The sequence below is a fragment of the Mesoplodon mirus genome (genome assembly GCF_964341445.2).
Source record: "Mesoplodon mirus genome assembly, chromosome: 6".
Taxonomy (NCBI): Eukaryota; Metazoa; Chordata; class Mammalia; order Artiodactyla; family Ziphiidae; genus Mesoplodon; species Mesoplodon mirus.
This window is the reverse complement of record NC_138982.1, coordinates 99,228,502-99,241,167: the sequence shown is the minus strand read 5'-3', so window position 1 is coordinate 99,241,167 and position 12,666 is coordinate 99,228,502. Positions and strand designations below refer to the sequence as shown.

The following is a 12,666-nucleotide window of genomic DNA, read 5'->3' as shown; positions in this document are numbered from 1 at the left end:
GGGTTAGTCTGCATGGAGGATCCATCTGTCTCCTCAGCAGTCTACTTTTCAAAATCTGGGTGATTAGATTCAGAATAACTAAGGGAGAGACTCATGAGAACAAATCCAGCGTGACTCTCTCTCCAAGTAATACAAAGGATGGAGGAGGTGAGGAGGTGTCCCTTCCTAGAGCACACCTCCTCATGGCCACAGGCATCCAAGCCTGTTTCCTATCCAGGTCTCCCCATCTGTGTGAGGTAACTGAGGAATCTTACAGACATTTGTATGCACACACACACAGATCTATAGTACAAATAGTAATACTTAGAAATTGTGTTGTCTGAAGTTTAAGTAACTCATGACTCATACAGATAAAGATAAATATTTGTCTAAATTGTTTCATAATTTGCAAGTCTGTCTTTATCCGATAGAGTTGGATATTCATTTTCTTTCTCTATCCTGTCCTCCCCTTTTAAACTGTGTTTCTCTAGGCTGCCTGGGTCAGAAATATGTCCATCTTTTTATTTTTATTTTATTTATTTATTTTTAATGCTGTACACGGGCCTCTCACCGCTGTGGCCTCTCCCGTCGCGAAGCACAGGCTCCAGACACGCAGGCCCAGCGGCCATGGTTCACGGGCCCAGCCGCTCCACGGCACATGGGATCTTCCTGGATGGGGGCACGAACCCGTGTCCCCTGCATCGGCAGGCGGACTCTCAACCACTGCGCCACCAGGGAAGCCCCATCTCTTTAATTTAAAACTTTGATGGCCACTTGCTTAGTCACCAAAGAAGTGTCTAGAGATGTGAAAGTACTTCTCAGCAGGATTTTATTAAGTTCTTAGCCAAGTGCCCTCCTATTTCTTCTGTGTCGGGATTGTTGAGATTGAAGATGGCAGGAAGGTTGTCCTTTGGTTACAGATGAAAGGACATGGAAGCCCAAAATCCTGAAGATAAATTTTATTCTTTCTCACCATTTTACTTAAGGCTGGACTTAATCTATCTATTAATGGATTGCAGGCACTCCTTTTCATTTTTCTTTTAACATTTTATTTTATATTGGAATATAGATGATTAACAATGTTGTGATAGTTTCAGGTGCACAACAAAGCAACTCAGCCATGCATATACATGTATCCATTCTCCCCCAGACTCCCCTCCCATCCAGGCTGCCACATAACATTGAGCAGAGTCCCCTGTGCTATACAGTAGGTCCTGTTGTTTATCCTTTTTAAATACAGTAGTCTGTACATGTCAATCCCAAACTCCCTACTATCCCTTCCCTCCACCCCCCCATTCCAGTAACCATAAGTTCATTCTCTAAGTCTGTGAGTCCACTTCTGTTTTGTAAATACGTTCATTTGTATTATTTCTTTTTAGATTCTGCATGTAAGCGATATCATATGATATTTCTCTTTCTCTGTCTGACTTACTTCACTCAGTATGACAATCTCTAGGTCCATCCATGTTGCTGCAAATGACATTATTTCATTCTTTTTTATGGCTGAGTAATATTCCATTGTATATATGTACCAAATCTTCTTTATCCATTCCTCTGTCCATGGACACTTAGGTTGCTTCTATGTCTTGGCTATTTTAAACAGTGCCGCAATGAACATTGGGGTGCATGTATCCTTTCAGACCATGTTTTTCTCTGGATATATGCCCAGGAGTAGGATAGCAGGGTCATATGACAACTCTATTTTTAGTTTTTTAAGGCCCCTGCATACTGCTTTCCATAGTGGCCATACCAAAAGAATTTGGATTTTTTTATTTCTATTTCTTTCCTGGTTGCCATAGCTAGGACTTGCAAAACTATGTTGAATAAAAGTGGTGAGAATGGGCATCCTTGTCTTGTTCCTGATCTTAGAGGAAATGCTTTCAGCTTTTCACCGTTGATATGATGCTAGTTGTATGTTTGTCGTATATGGCCTTTATTATGTTGAAGTAGGTTCCTTCTATGCCCACTTTCTGGAGAGTTTTTATCATAAATGGGTGTTGAATTTTGTCAAAAGATTTTTCTGCATCTATTGAGATCATCATATGGTTTTTATTCTTCAATTTGTTGATGTGGTGTATCACACTGATTGATTTGCATATATTGAAGAATCCTTGCATCCCTGGGATAAATCCCACTTGATCATGGTGTATGATTCTTTTAATGTATTGATGGATTCGAATTTCTAGTAAAATACTAGCAATTGAGGATTTTTGTGTCTATGTTCATCAGTGATATTGGCCTGTAATTTTCTTTTTGAGGGGTATCTTTGTCTGGTTTTGGTATCAGGGTGATGGTAGCCACATAGAATGAGTTTGGGAAGTCTCCTTCCTCTGCAGTTCTTTGGAACAGTTTCAGAAAGATAGGTATTAGCTCTTCTCTAAATGTTTGATAGAATTCTCCTGTGAAGCCATCAGGTCCTGGACTTTTGTTTCTTGGGAGTTTTAAAATTACAGTTTCAATTTCAGTGCTTGCGATTGGTCTGCTCATATTTTCTAATTCTTCCTGATTCAGTCTTGGGAGACTGTACCTTTCTAAGAATTTTTCCATTTCTTCCAGGTTGTCCATTTTATTGGTATACTGTTGCATATAGTAGTCTCTTATGATCCTTTGTATTTCTCTGGTGTCAGTTGTAACTTCTCCTTTTTCATTTCTAATTTTAGTGATTTGAGTAAATCACTAAATGAGTGATTTTTTTCCTTGATGAGTCTGGCTAAAGGTTTATCCTTGATGAGTCTGGCTAAAGGTTTTTCCTTGATGAGTCTGGCTAAAGGTTTATCAATTTTGTTTATCTTTTCAAGGAACCAGCTTTTAGTTTCATTGATCTTTGCTATTTTTTTCGTTTCTATTTCATTTATTTCTGCTCTGATCTTTATGATTTCTTTCCTTCTACTAACTTTCAGTTTTGTTCTTTGTCTAGTTGCTGTAGGTTTATGGTTAGGTTGTTATTTGAGATTTTTCTTATTTCCTGAGGTAATATTGTATTGCTCTAAACTTTCCTCTTAGAACTGCTTTTGCTGTATCACATAGGTTTTGGATCATTGTGCTTTCATTTTCATTTGTCTCTAGGTATTTTTTGATTTCCTCTTTAATTTCTTCAGTGATCCATTTGTTGTTGAGTAACATATTGCTTAGCCTCCAAGCGTTTGTGGTTTTTATAGTTTTTTTCTTGTAGTTTATTTCTAATTTCATAGTGTTGTGGTCATAGAAGATACTTGATATGATTTCAATTTTTTAAAATTTACTGAGGCTCCCTTGTGGCCCAGGATGTGGTCAATCCTGGAGAATGTTCCATGTGCACTTGAGAAAAATGTGTATTCTTCTGCTTTTGGATGAAGTGCTCTATAAATATCAGTTAAGTCCATCTGATCTAATGTGTCATTTAAGGCCTTTGTTTCCTTGTTGATTTTCTGTCTGGATGATCTGTCCATTGACAAAAGTGGAGTGTTAAAAGTCCCCCACTAAGGGCTTCCCTGGTGATGCAGTGGTTGAGAGTCCGCCTGCCGATGCAGAGGACACGGGTTTGTGCCCCAGTCCAGGAGGATCCCATGTGCTGCGGAGCGGCTGGGCCCGTGAGCCATGGCCTCTGAGCCTGCGTGTCCGAAGCCTGTGCTCTGCAATGGGAGAGGCCACAGCACTGAGAGGACCGTGTACTGCAAAAAAAAAAAAAAAAAAAAAAAAAAAAAAAGTCCCCCACTATTATTGTGTTACTGTCGATTTCTTCCTTTATGGCTGTTAACATTTGCCTTATGTATTGAGGTGCTCTTATGTTGGGTGCATATATGTTTAAAATTGTTATATCTTCTTCTTGGATTGATCCCTTGATTGTTACATAGTGTCCTTCTTTGTCTCTTATTACAGTCTTTATTTTTAAGTCTATTTTGTCTGATATGAGTATTGCTACTCCAGCTTTATTTTGATTTCCATTTGCATGGAATACCTTCTTCCATCCCCTCACTTTCAGTCTGTATGTGTCCCTAGGTCTGAGGTGGGTCTCTTGTAGATAACATATACACGGGTCTTGTTTTCATATCCAGGCAGTCTACGTCTTTTGGTTGGTGCTTTTAATCCATTTACAGTTAAGGTAATTACCTATATGTGTGCTCTTACTGCCATTTTCTTAATTGTTTTGGGTTTGTTGTTGTATGTATTTTTTCTTTTCTTCCTCTTTTTTTCTCTTGTGGTTTGATGACCATCTTTAATGTTGTGTTTGGGTTGCTTTTTCTTTTCTGTATGGTTATCTATTGTAGTTTGGGGGTTTGCTGTTCCCATGAGGTTCTGATATAGCAGTCTATGTATGTACAAGGATGTTTTAAGTTGCTAGTCTCTTTCCTGCCTAGAGGAGTTCCTTTATCATTTGTTGCAAAGCTGGTCTGGTGGTGCTGAAATCACTTAGCTTTTGCTTGTCTGTAAAGCTTTTGATTTCTCCATCCAACCTGAGTGAGAGCCTTACTGAGTAGAGTATTCTTGGTTGTAGGTTCTTCCCTTTCATCACTTTAAATATATTGTGCCACTCCTTTCTGGCCTGCAGAGTTTCTGCTGAGAAATCAGCTGTTAACCTTATGGGAGTTCCCTTGTATGTTATTTGTCATTTTTTCCTTGCTGCTTTTAATGATTTTTCTTTGTCTTTAATTTTTGTCAGTTTGATTACTATGTGTCTTGGTGTGTTTCTCCTTGGGTTTATCCTGCCTGGGAGTCTCTGTGCTTCCTGGACTTGGGTGACTATTTCCTTTCCCATGTTAGGGAAATTTTTTAGTATAATCTCTTCAAATATTTTCTCAGGCTCTTTCTTTCTCTCTTCTCCATCTGGGTCCCCTATAATGTGAATGTTGGTGCGTTTGTTGTCCCAGAGGTCTCTTAGGCTGTCTTCATTTCTTTTCATTCTTTTTTCTTTATTCTGTTCTGTGGCAGTGATTTCCACCATTCTGTCTTCCAGGTCACTAATCCGTTCTTCTGTTTCAGTTATTCTGCTATTGATTCCTTCTAGTGTATTTTTCAATTCAGTTATTGTATTGTTCATCTCTGTTTGTTTGTTCTTCAGTTCTTCTAGGTCTTTGTTAAACATTTCTTGCATCTCCTCGATTCTTTCCTCCATCCTTTTTCCAAGGTCCTGGATCATCTTCACTGTCATTATTCTGAATTCTTTTTCTGGAAGGTTGCCTATCTCCACTTCATTTAGTTGCTCTTCTGGGGTTTTATCTTGTTCCTTCATCTAGGACATAATCCTTTGCCTTTTCATTTTGTCTATCTTTCTGTGATTGTGGTTTTTGTTCTGCAGGTTGCAGGACTGTAGTTCTTCTTGCTTCTGCTGTCTGTCCTCTGGTGGATGAGGCTATCTAAGAGGCTTGTGCAAGCTTTGTGATGGAGGGACTGGTGGTAGGTAGAGCTCGGTGTTGTTCTGGTGGGCAGAGCTCAGTAAAACTTTAATCCATTTGTCTGATGAAGGGTGGGACTATGTTCTCTCCCTGCTGGTCGTTTGACCTGAGCTGACCCAGCACTGGAGCCTACAGGCTCTTTGGTGTGGCTAATGGTGGACTTTGGGAGGGCTCACACCAAGGAGTACTTCCCAGAACTTCTACTGCCAGTGTCCTTGTCCCCATGGGGAGCCACAGCCAACCCCTGCCTTTGTAGGAGACCCCCCAACGCTAGCAGGTAGGTTGGTTCAGTCTCCTATGGAGTCACTGCTCCTTCCCCCTGGGTCCTGGTGTGTACAAGATTTTGTGTGCGCCCTCCAAGAGTGAAGTCTCTGTTTCCCCCAGTCCTGTTGAAGTTCTGCAGTCAAATCCTGCCTGACTTCAAAGTCCAATTCTCTGGGGATTCCTCCTCCTGTTGCCGGACCCCCAGGTTGGGAAGCCTGATGTGGGGCTCAGAACCTTCACTCCAGTGGGTGGACTTCTGTGGTATAATTGTTCTCTAGTTTGTGAGCTGCCCACGCAATGGTTATGGGATTTGATTTTATTGTGCTTGTGCCCCTCATATCATCTTATTGCGGCTTCTCCTTTGTCTTTGGTTATGGGGTATATTTTTTGGTGAGTTCCAGTGTTTTCCTGTAGATGATTGTTCAGCAATTACTTGTGATTCTGGTGCTCTCACAAGAAGGAGTGAGTGCACCTCCTTCTGCTCCACCATCTTGAACCAATCTCCTCCTTTTCATTTTTAAAATTCATTACAGAGATCTGAAATCATTCCAATTTCCTTCTAGGTCATTCAGATTAGAAATATGATTTCTAATAATTTAAATTGTAACAACATTCCAGTGCAAAACAGCTTAGAAATCCTTTGGCATGTATAATAATGGTGTTTACCTACAAGGGAAAGAAAACAGACATTAATTGATTGCCAAATATATACCAGGGCTTCTCACATTATTTTGTTAATACCCTACTGCCTACCTGACACCTTCACTTGGCTGGACAAGTGATGAGACATCTCCTGGTCTTCCCTCCCAAACCTGTTCTTCTCATCATCTTCCCCAACTCAGTTGACAGTAATTCCATTCTTCCAGGTACTCAAGCCAAAGATTTTGGAGTCACTCTTAACTCTCCTATATTTCCCATCTAACCTATCAATAAATCCTTTTGCTTTACTTTAAAAATATATATATATATATATATATATATATTTATTTATTTATTTGGCTGCGCTGGGTCTTAGTTGCAGCACGCGGGATCTTCATTGTGGCATGCATGATCTTAGTTGAATCTTTAGTTGCCACATGCAGGCTTTTAGTCATGGCATGTGCGATCTAGTTTCCTGATGAGGGATCGAACCCAGGCCCCCTACATTGGGAGCATGGAGTCTTAACCACTGGACCACCAGGGAAGTCCCCTTTTGTTTTACTTTTAAACATATCTGGAATTAGACTATTTCTCAACATCTCTTCTCCCTGTTTCCAAGCCACCTGATTGTTGCAGTAGACTCCTAGCTGATTTTCTCCTTTGGCATGTGCTCTTCTTTTATCCCTGTAAATAGCTAAAGTAATACTTGTAAAACTAAAGACCGAGCATGTCAAGTTCCTCCTTCTTGCCAAGAGTACATGCAGTCACCTATAAAGCCCTGACATAATTTGCATCTTTTTACTAATCCCATCTACTTACATACTCTGCTCTAGCCACACTGGCCTCTTTGCTTAAGCTCTCAACTGAGAGCCTTTGCATTTGCTGTTCCCTCTGCCTAGAACACCCTTTCCCCTCATCTACTTCAGATCTTTACTCAAATATTTTTTTCCATAAGGGTTTTCCTGACCACTCTATTTAAAATGAAACATTTCCTCCCCTGGTCCCCCAGGCACACACACAGACACACAGACACACATATACATATACATAGTAATACCTACCCTCATTACCTGCTTTATTTTTCTTCACAGCACTTGTTAACTTCTGTTATAGTATATATCTTATTAATTCATTAGTTTTATTTATTTTCTGCATTAGAATAAATTCACTAAAGAAAGGCATTTTGGTTTTTCATTCACTGCTAATATCTTGTTATCTAGAACAATGTCTGGCACATAGCATGTACTCTGTAAATACTTATTAAATGAATGAATTTATTCTTACAACAATGCCAGGAGATGATTACTACACTTCACAGATGAGAAAAAAAATACCACCAAAACTACCACCAACAATAACAAAAAGACAAAAACAAAAACAGATGCAATGAGGTTAAAGAACTATTCAAATATTTTTTAAACATTAAACTTTAAAAAATGCCTATTAATAAGAGACAGTTTAAATAATTTATGGTATAATGAAATAATGGAATAATATGCAGCCATAAAAAATCATGAGGATAATCTTTATATTCTGATATGGAATGATCTCCAAGATGTGTTTTTAAGTAAGGTATAGAAGTATCATGTTATCCTTTGCTTCAAAATCAGGAAAAAATATACATTTGCTGGTATATGCATAGTCTAAATCTGGAAGTATACACAAGAAATATTGAATACTGCTGGAGATAAAAACTAGGTGACTAGGGATAGTTATAGGAGGGGTCTTGTCTCTCTATGATGATTTGTACTTTTAAAATTTTGAGCCATCTGAGTGTGATACATAGTCAAAAAGAAAATTAAACAGAAACTTAACTAAAATCAGAAACCTAGTAAGTGACAGACAGTGACATTTATATTCAGGACTGTCTAACTCAAAAGCCCACTTTCTTTCCACTAGCCCATATTGTCTCACAGAGAAATTTGGCAGAATCAATGCATTTAATTTTTCTACTTGGTTGAATTCTTGAAAATCATCTCTAATATATAGAAGGCAAAGAGATATTGACTTTTAGCAGGTCTTTCAATCGAGTGAATGTCAATGTGTGAACCGCATAGAGAAGAGTTTGTATACCTTTCTTTCTGCTGAAATCATTTCTTTTCTCTGCTTTCTTAATCTGCTGAAATCATTTCTTTTCTCTCCACAGCTGCTGGCTGGCAACTCAAGAAAGCAGTGGTTTGATAACAAGCCCATTGTTGTGGTCATTCATCGTACCTGTGACCATTATCCTCATCAGCAATGTTGTTATATTTATTGTCATTATAGTCAAAGTGCTGTGGAAGAATAATCAGAATCTGAAGAGGTAAGATTCCCAATGAATCAGAAGCTGGAAGGCATGGCTTATCTAGTACGAAATATAGCACAGGAATACATCCACAGCTCTAGAAGAGTTTTCAGATTTGGGGGAAATGGCAAGGATATGTGGTTTGCAGGACAGATTTTCTCTTAAACTTTGTCTCAGAAGGTGGATCTTCTCATCTTCCAACATCAAGACTACAATGTGAGTCTATTGCATTACCTAAGATACTTTTGTGCTGTATGAGCCCAGCTAAAAACCCAACCCAAAGACATCAAGAAAAAAATGTATCCCCCAATCCCAAATATTCATGAAATCAGATTTGAATAATTAAAAATATGAGAGGGTTGTGAGGAGATGCTGGTAACTGTATTTTCATTTTAGAAACTAGTAACTGTAGGTTATATTTTACATGTGTTGCCTGAATCACATAATAGCTTTAAATTTTTTAAAATTTGTTGCAAACATATAAAAATTGGAATATTAGGCAACATTGGGCCCACATTCCCTGCAGATGGGGCATGTGCTCTCTGGTTTATCAGTTCCCATGTGGACTGCTTCTTTCCTCTCCGTAATTTTTCTGACCCCAATAAGCATTTTCATTGTCATCGCTAATATACAGAAAGAGCCTTCAGTTGGAGAGACAAAGAACAGAAGCTATTAAACACATACACACCCCTCACCTCCACATCCCACAGCATGAATTGGTTAGAACACAGTGCTAATGAGGCTGTGAATTCAGGCTTAATTCTACAAGACTCTTCTTAACCCAAGTAGACTTACTATAAATACATCTGTGAACTTTGTTGGTCACCATATAGATCCATTTTGAATGAACAAATGGGTGAAAACAGCCATCATTAGTGGGAATGTAATCTTAAACATGTACTTTACCAATCAAGAGTATCATCTTTCCTATATGGATGATAACCCATATTGAGGGGAAATGTGGAGAAAAGACTATCACTGATAATCATTCAAACCTATGTTTTCTTAACAATGCAGAAAAACCTTGGTGAAGTCTTGTTAGCCTAATGGTAAATTAAGTTATATTTCTTTTATACAAAGCAATATCATTTTGACCACAGACATCAAACAAATTTGTAATGTTTCAAAATTTTTACTGGTAGCTCATGGTTCTTAAATTAGCTTAGTTACAGTGAAGAGCAGGTTACAATTTAATTGTTTAACAAATTATCTTCTATGTATCAGTTAGCTTTTGCTGTATAACAAATTACCCTCAAATTCAATGGCTTAGAATGATAAATATTTATTACTTGTCATAAGTTTGAGTGCTGATCATGTAGTTGTTTTGGTTTTGGCTGGCTTGAATGCTGGTAGATAGCAGGATGAATCACTTTCAGGTCTGATGGTTGGTGGTTGATTGGTATTGAGTGGGAAGTGCTCATTTGGGAAAGCTCATTTCTGCTGCATGTGGTCTCTCTCTTAACATAGTACTCTCAGGGTTCCAAAGAGCAATAAGAAAAAACACTCTCTGATGAGTGGAATGCTTTCAAGCCTTTGTTTGTGGAACAAATGCTAATGTCCCTCTGGTCAAAGTAAGTCATATGGCCAAGCTCAGGTTCCAGGGATATAGACTTAGCATGACAGGGAAGAAGGTCACCCTGCACTTTAATAACTTTTTCATTCTGATATCAACTTATGGCATGGGACGGTCCCAGATGCCCAAAAAAGGAATTACTGATCCAGTAGTTATAATTGCTAACATCAAATTCAGTTCCAAAGAAAAAGTTAATTCTATGTGAAATTTGCCTGCAGTAGTATTTCAGGAACTGTTTATGCCTGAGCTTTTAAGCAGATATCACTGTCTTCGTCCCTTCCTTCCTTCCTCTCTTCCTCTCTTTCTCTCTTTTATTCAGAGTGACATAGGTTTTTCCACCTGAGGCATAATAATGTTTAATGAACAGTGTATATGTGCAGCTGAATACATATTTTCAGTAGGAGGGTAACAATGATATTAATAAGTAAAAACCTGAATGAACCATATTTCCTTTCTTGTTTTCTCTTACTTAGCACAAAGAAGTTTTCAATCCTAAAGAAGTTTCTTAGCACGTTATCTGTTGCAGTCGTTTTTGGAGTTACCTGGATTCTGGCATACTTAATGCTAACTGATAATGATGGCATCAGGGTCACCTTCAGCTACTTATTCTGCCTTTTCAACACTACTCAGGTATGATGTGGATTAGTCTGAAAGTAGCAGACTATGGAGAGGCAGAGGTGATATCACCTGGACCAAAGTTTTCTTATCTTAAAACTCCCTGAAGGTCATTGCTTAGTTAATTTTGGGTGACTATTTTTTTTTTTTTTTTTTTGCGGTACACGGGCCTCTCACTGTTGTGGGCTCTCCCACTGTGGAGCACAGGCTCCGGACGCCCAGGCTCAGCGGCCATGGCTCACGGGCCCAGACGCTCCGCGGCATATGGGATCTTCCCGGACAGGGGCACGAGCCCGTGTCCCCTGCATCGGCAGGCGGACTCTCAACCACTGCGCCACCAGGGAAGCCCCTGGGTGACTCTATTTTTAATACACTTTGAGGAAAGGGGAAGAAAAACTTTTTTATGACTTACCTACTATATCCTTTCCTGGACTGGAGTTCATGGAACATAATTGCAATGGGGTTGGCCAATGTTAGTCCCTCTTCTCTGAGCAGAAGAGGTTTTGTTGAGCAGCTAGCTTGGGAGGCACTTCCTTTGCCTTTCTGCCATGCAGCAGGTTCACAGAACCTCACCGTGGTTATATGGTCAATGTTACAGTGATCTGTGCAGCTTGGACCCTGTGGGGTTGGCTTAATTTCTTTTTTCTGTCTTTTTTGAAATTTTATGATTATCTTATTTTTTAAAAAACTTTATTGAGGAATAATTGGGAATAATTGCCAACTATTACTGTATATTTTAAAATGTACAACTTGATGATTTGATACACATATACATATAGAATGATCAAAATAACACATCCATCACTTTACATAGTTAATTATTATTATTATTTTTAAAGTATAGTGGAAATATAGTTGATTTACAATGCTGTGTTAGTTTCTGGTGTACAGCAAAGTGATTCCGTTTTATATATATATATATATATATATATATATATATATATATATTTATTTATTTATTTATTTATACTTTTTCACATGCTTTTCGATTACAGGTTATTACAAGATATTGAGCATAGTTCCCTGTGCTATACAGTAGGTCCTTGCTGGTTACCTTTTTTTTTTTCTTTTTTTTGGGGCTGCATTGCGTCTTTGTTGCTGCATGCGGGCTTCCTCTAGTTGTGGAGAGCAGGGGCTACTCTTCGTTGCGGTGCGTGGGCTTCTCATTGTGGTGGCTTCTCTTGTTGCAGAGCATGGGCTCTAGGCACACGGGCTTCAGTAGCTGTGGCTCCTGGGCTTAGTTGCTCCATGGAATGTGTGGTCTTCCTGGACCAGGGATCGAACCCATGTCCCCTGCATTGGCAGGTGGATTCTTAACCACTGCACCACCAGGGAAGTCCCTGGTTACCTATTTTTTATATGGTAGTGTGTACATGTTAACCCCAAACAATTCATTTATCTCCTCCCATCCTGTTATCCCCTTTGGTAACTATAGGTTTGTTTTCTATGTCTGTGGGTCTATTTATGTGCTGTAAATAAGTTCATTTGTATTATTTTTAAAGACATTGTTAAATTTTTTTGTGTGTATGGTAAGAATGCTTAACTACTCAGCAATTTTTAAGTACATGATACCATATTATCAACTATAGTCACCATGTTGTACATTGGGTTCTTATTCTTCTTATAGTTGAAAACTTTGTACTCTTTGACCTATACTACCCCATTTACCTCTCCCCCCAGCCCCTGGCAACCACCATTCTATTTTCTGTTTCTATGAAATTGGCTTTAAAAAAATTCCACATGTAACTGATACCACATGTGTTTGTCATTCTTATCTGGCTTATAGCAATTAGCGTAATGCCCTCCAGGCTCATCTATGTTGTCACAAATGGCAGGATTTCCTTCTTTTTTATGGCTGAATAATATTCTATTGCATGTATCTACCATGCATTTTCTTTATACATTCATTCGTCAAAGGACATTAAGGTTGTTTTCATAAC

General features: G+C 38.7%; 1 protein-coding gene across 1 annotated transcript in view; it reads left to right on the top strand.

The window, feature by feature from the left end:
• Positions 1 to 12,666, top strand: part of ADGRG7 (adhesion G protein-coupled receptor G7) — a gene marked incomplete at both ends in the record, with an annotated part of 74,940 nt that overhangs the window by 32,147 nt on the left and 30,127 nt on the right. Inside the window, 2 exon segments of the mRNA XM_082624366.1 lie at positions 8,401 to 8,556; positions 10,585 to 10,741. Of these exon segments, the coding sequence (XP_082480492.1) occupies positions 8,401 to 8,556; positions 10,585 to 10,741 (313 nt within the window).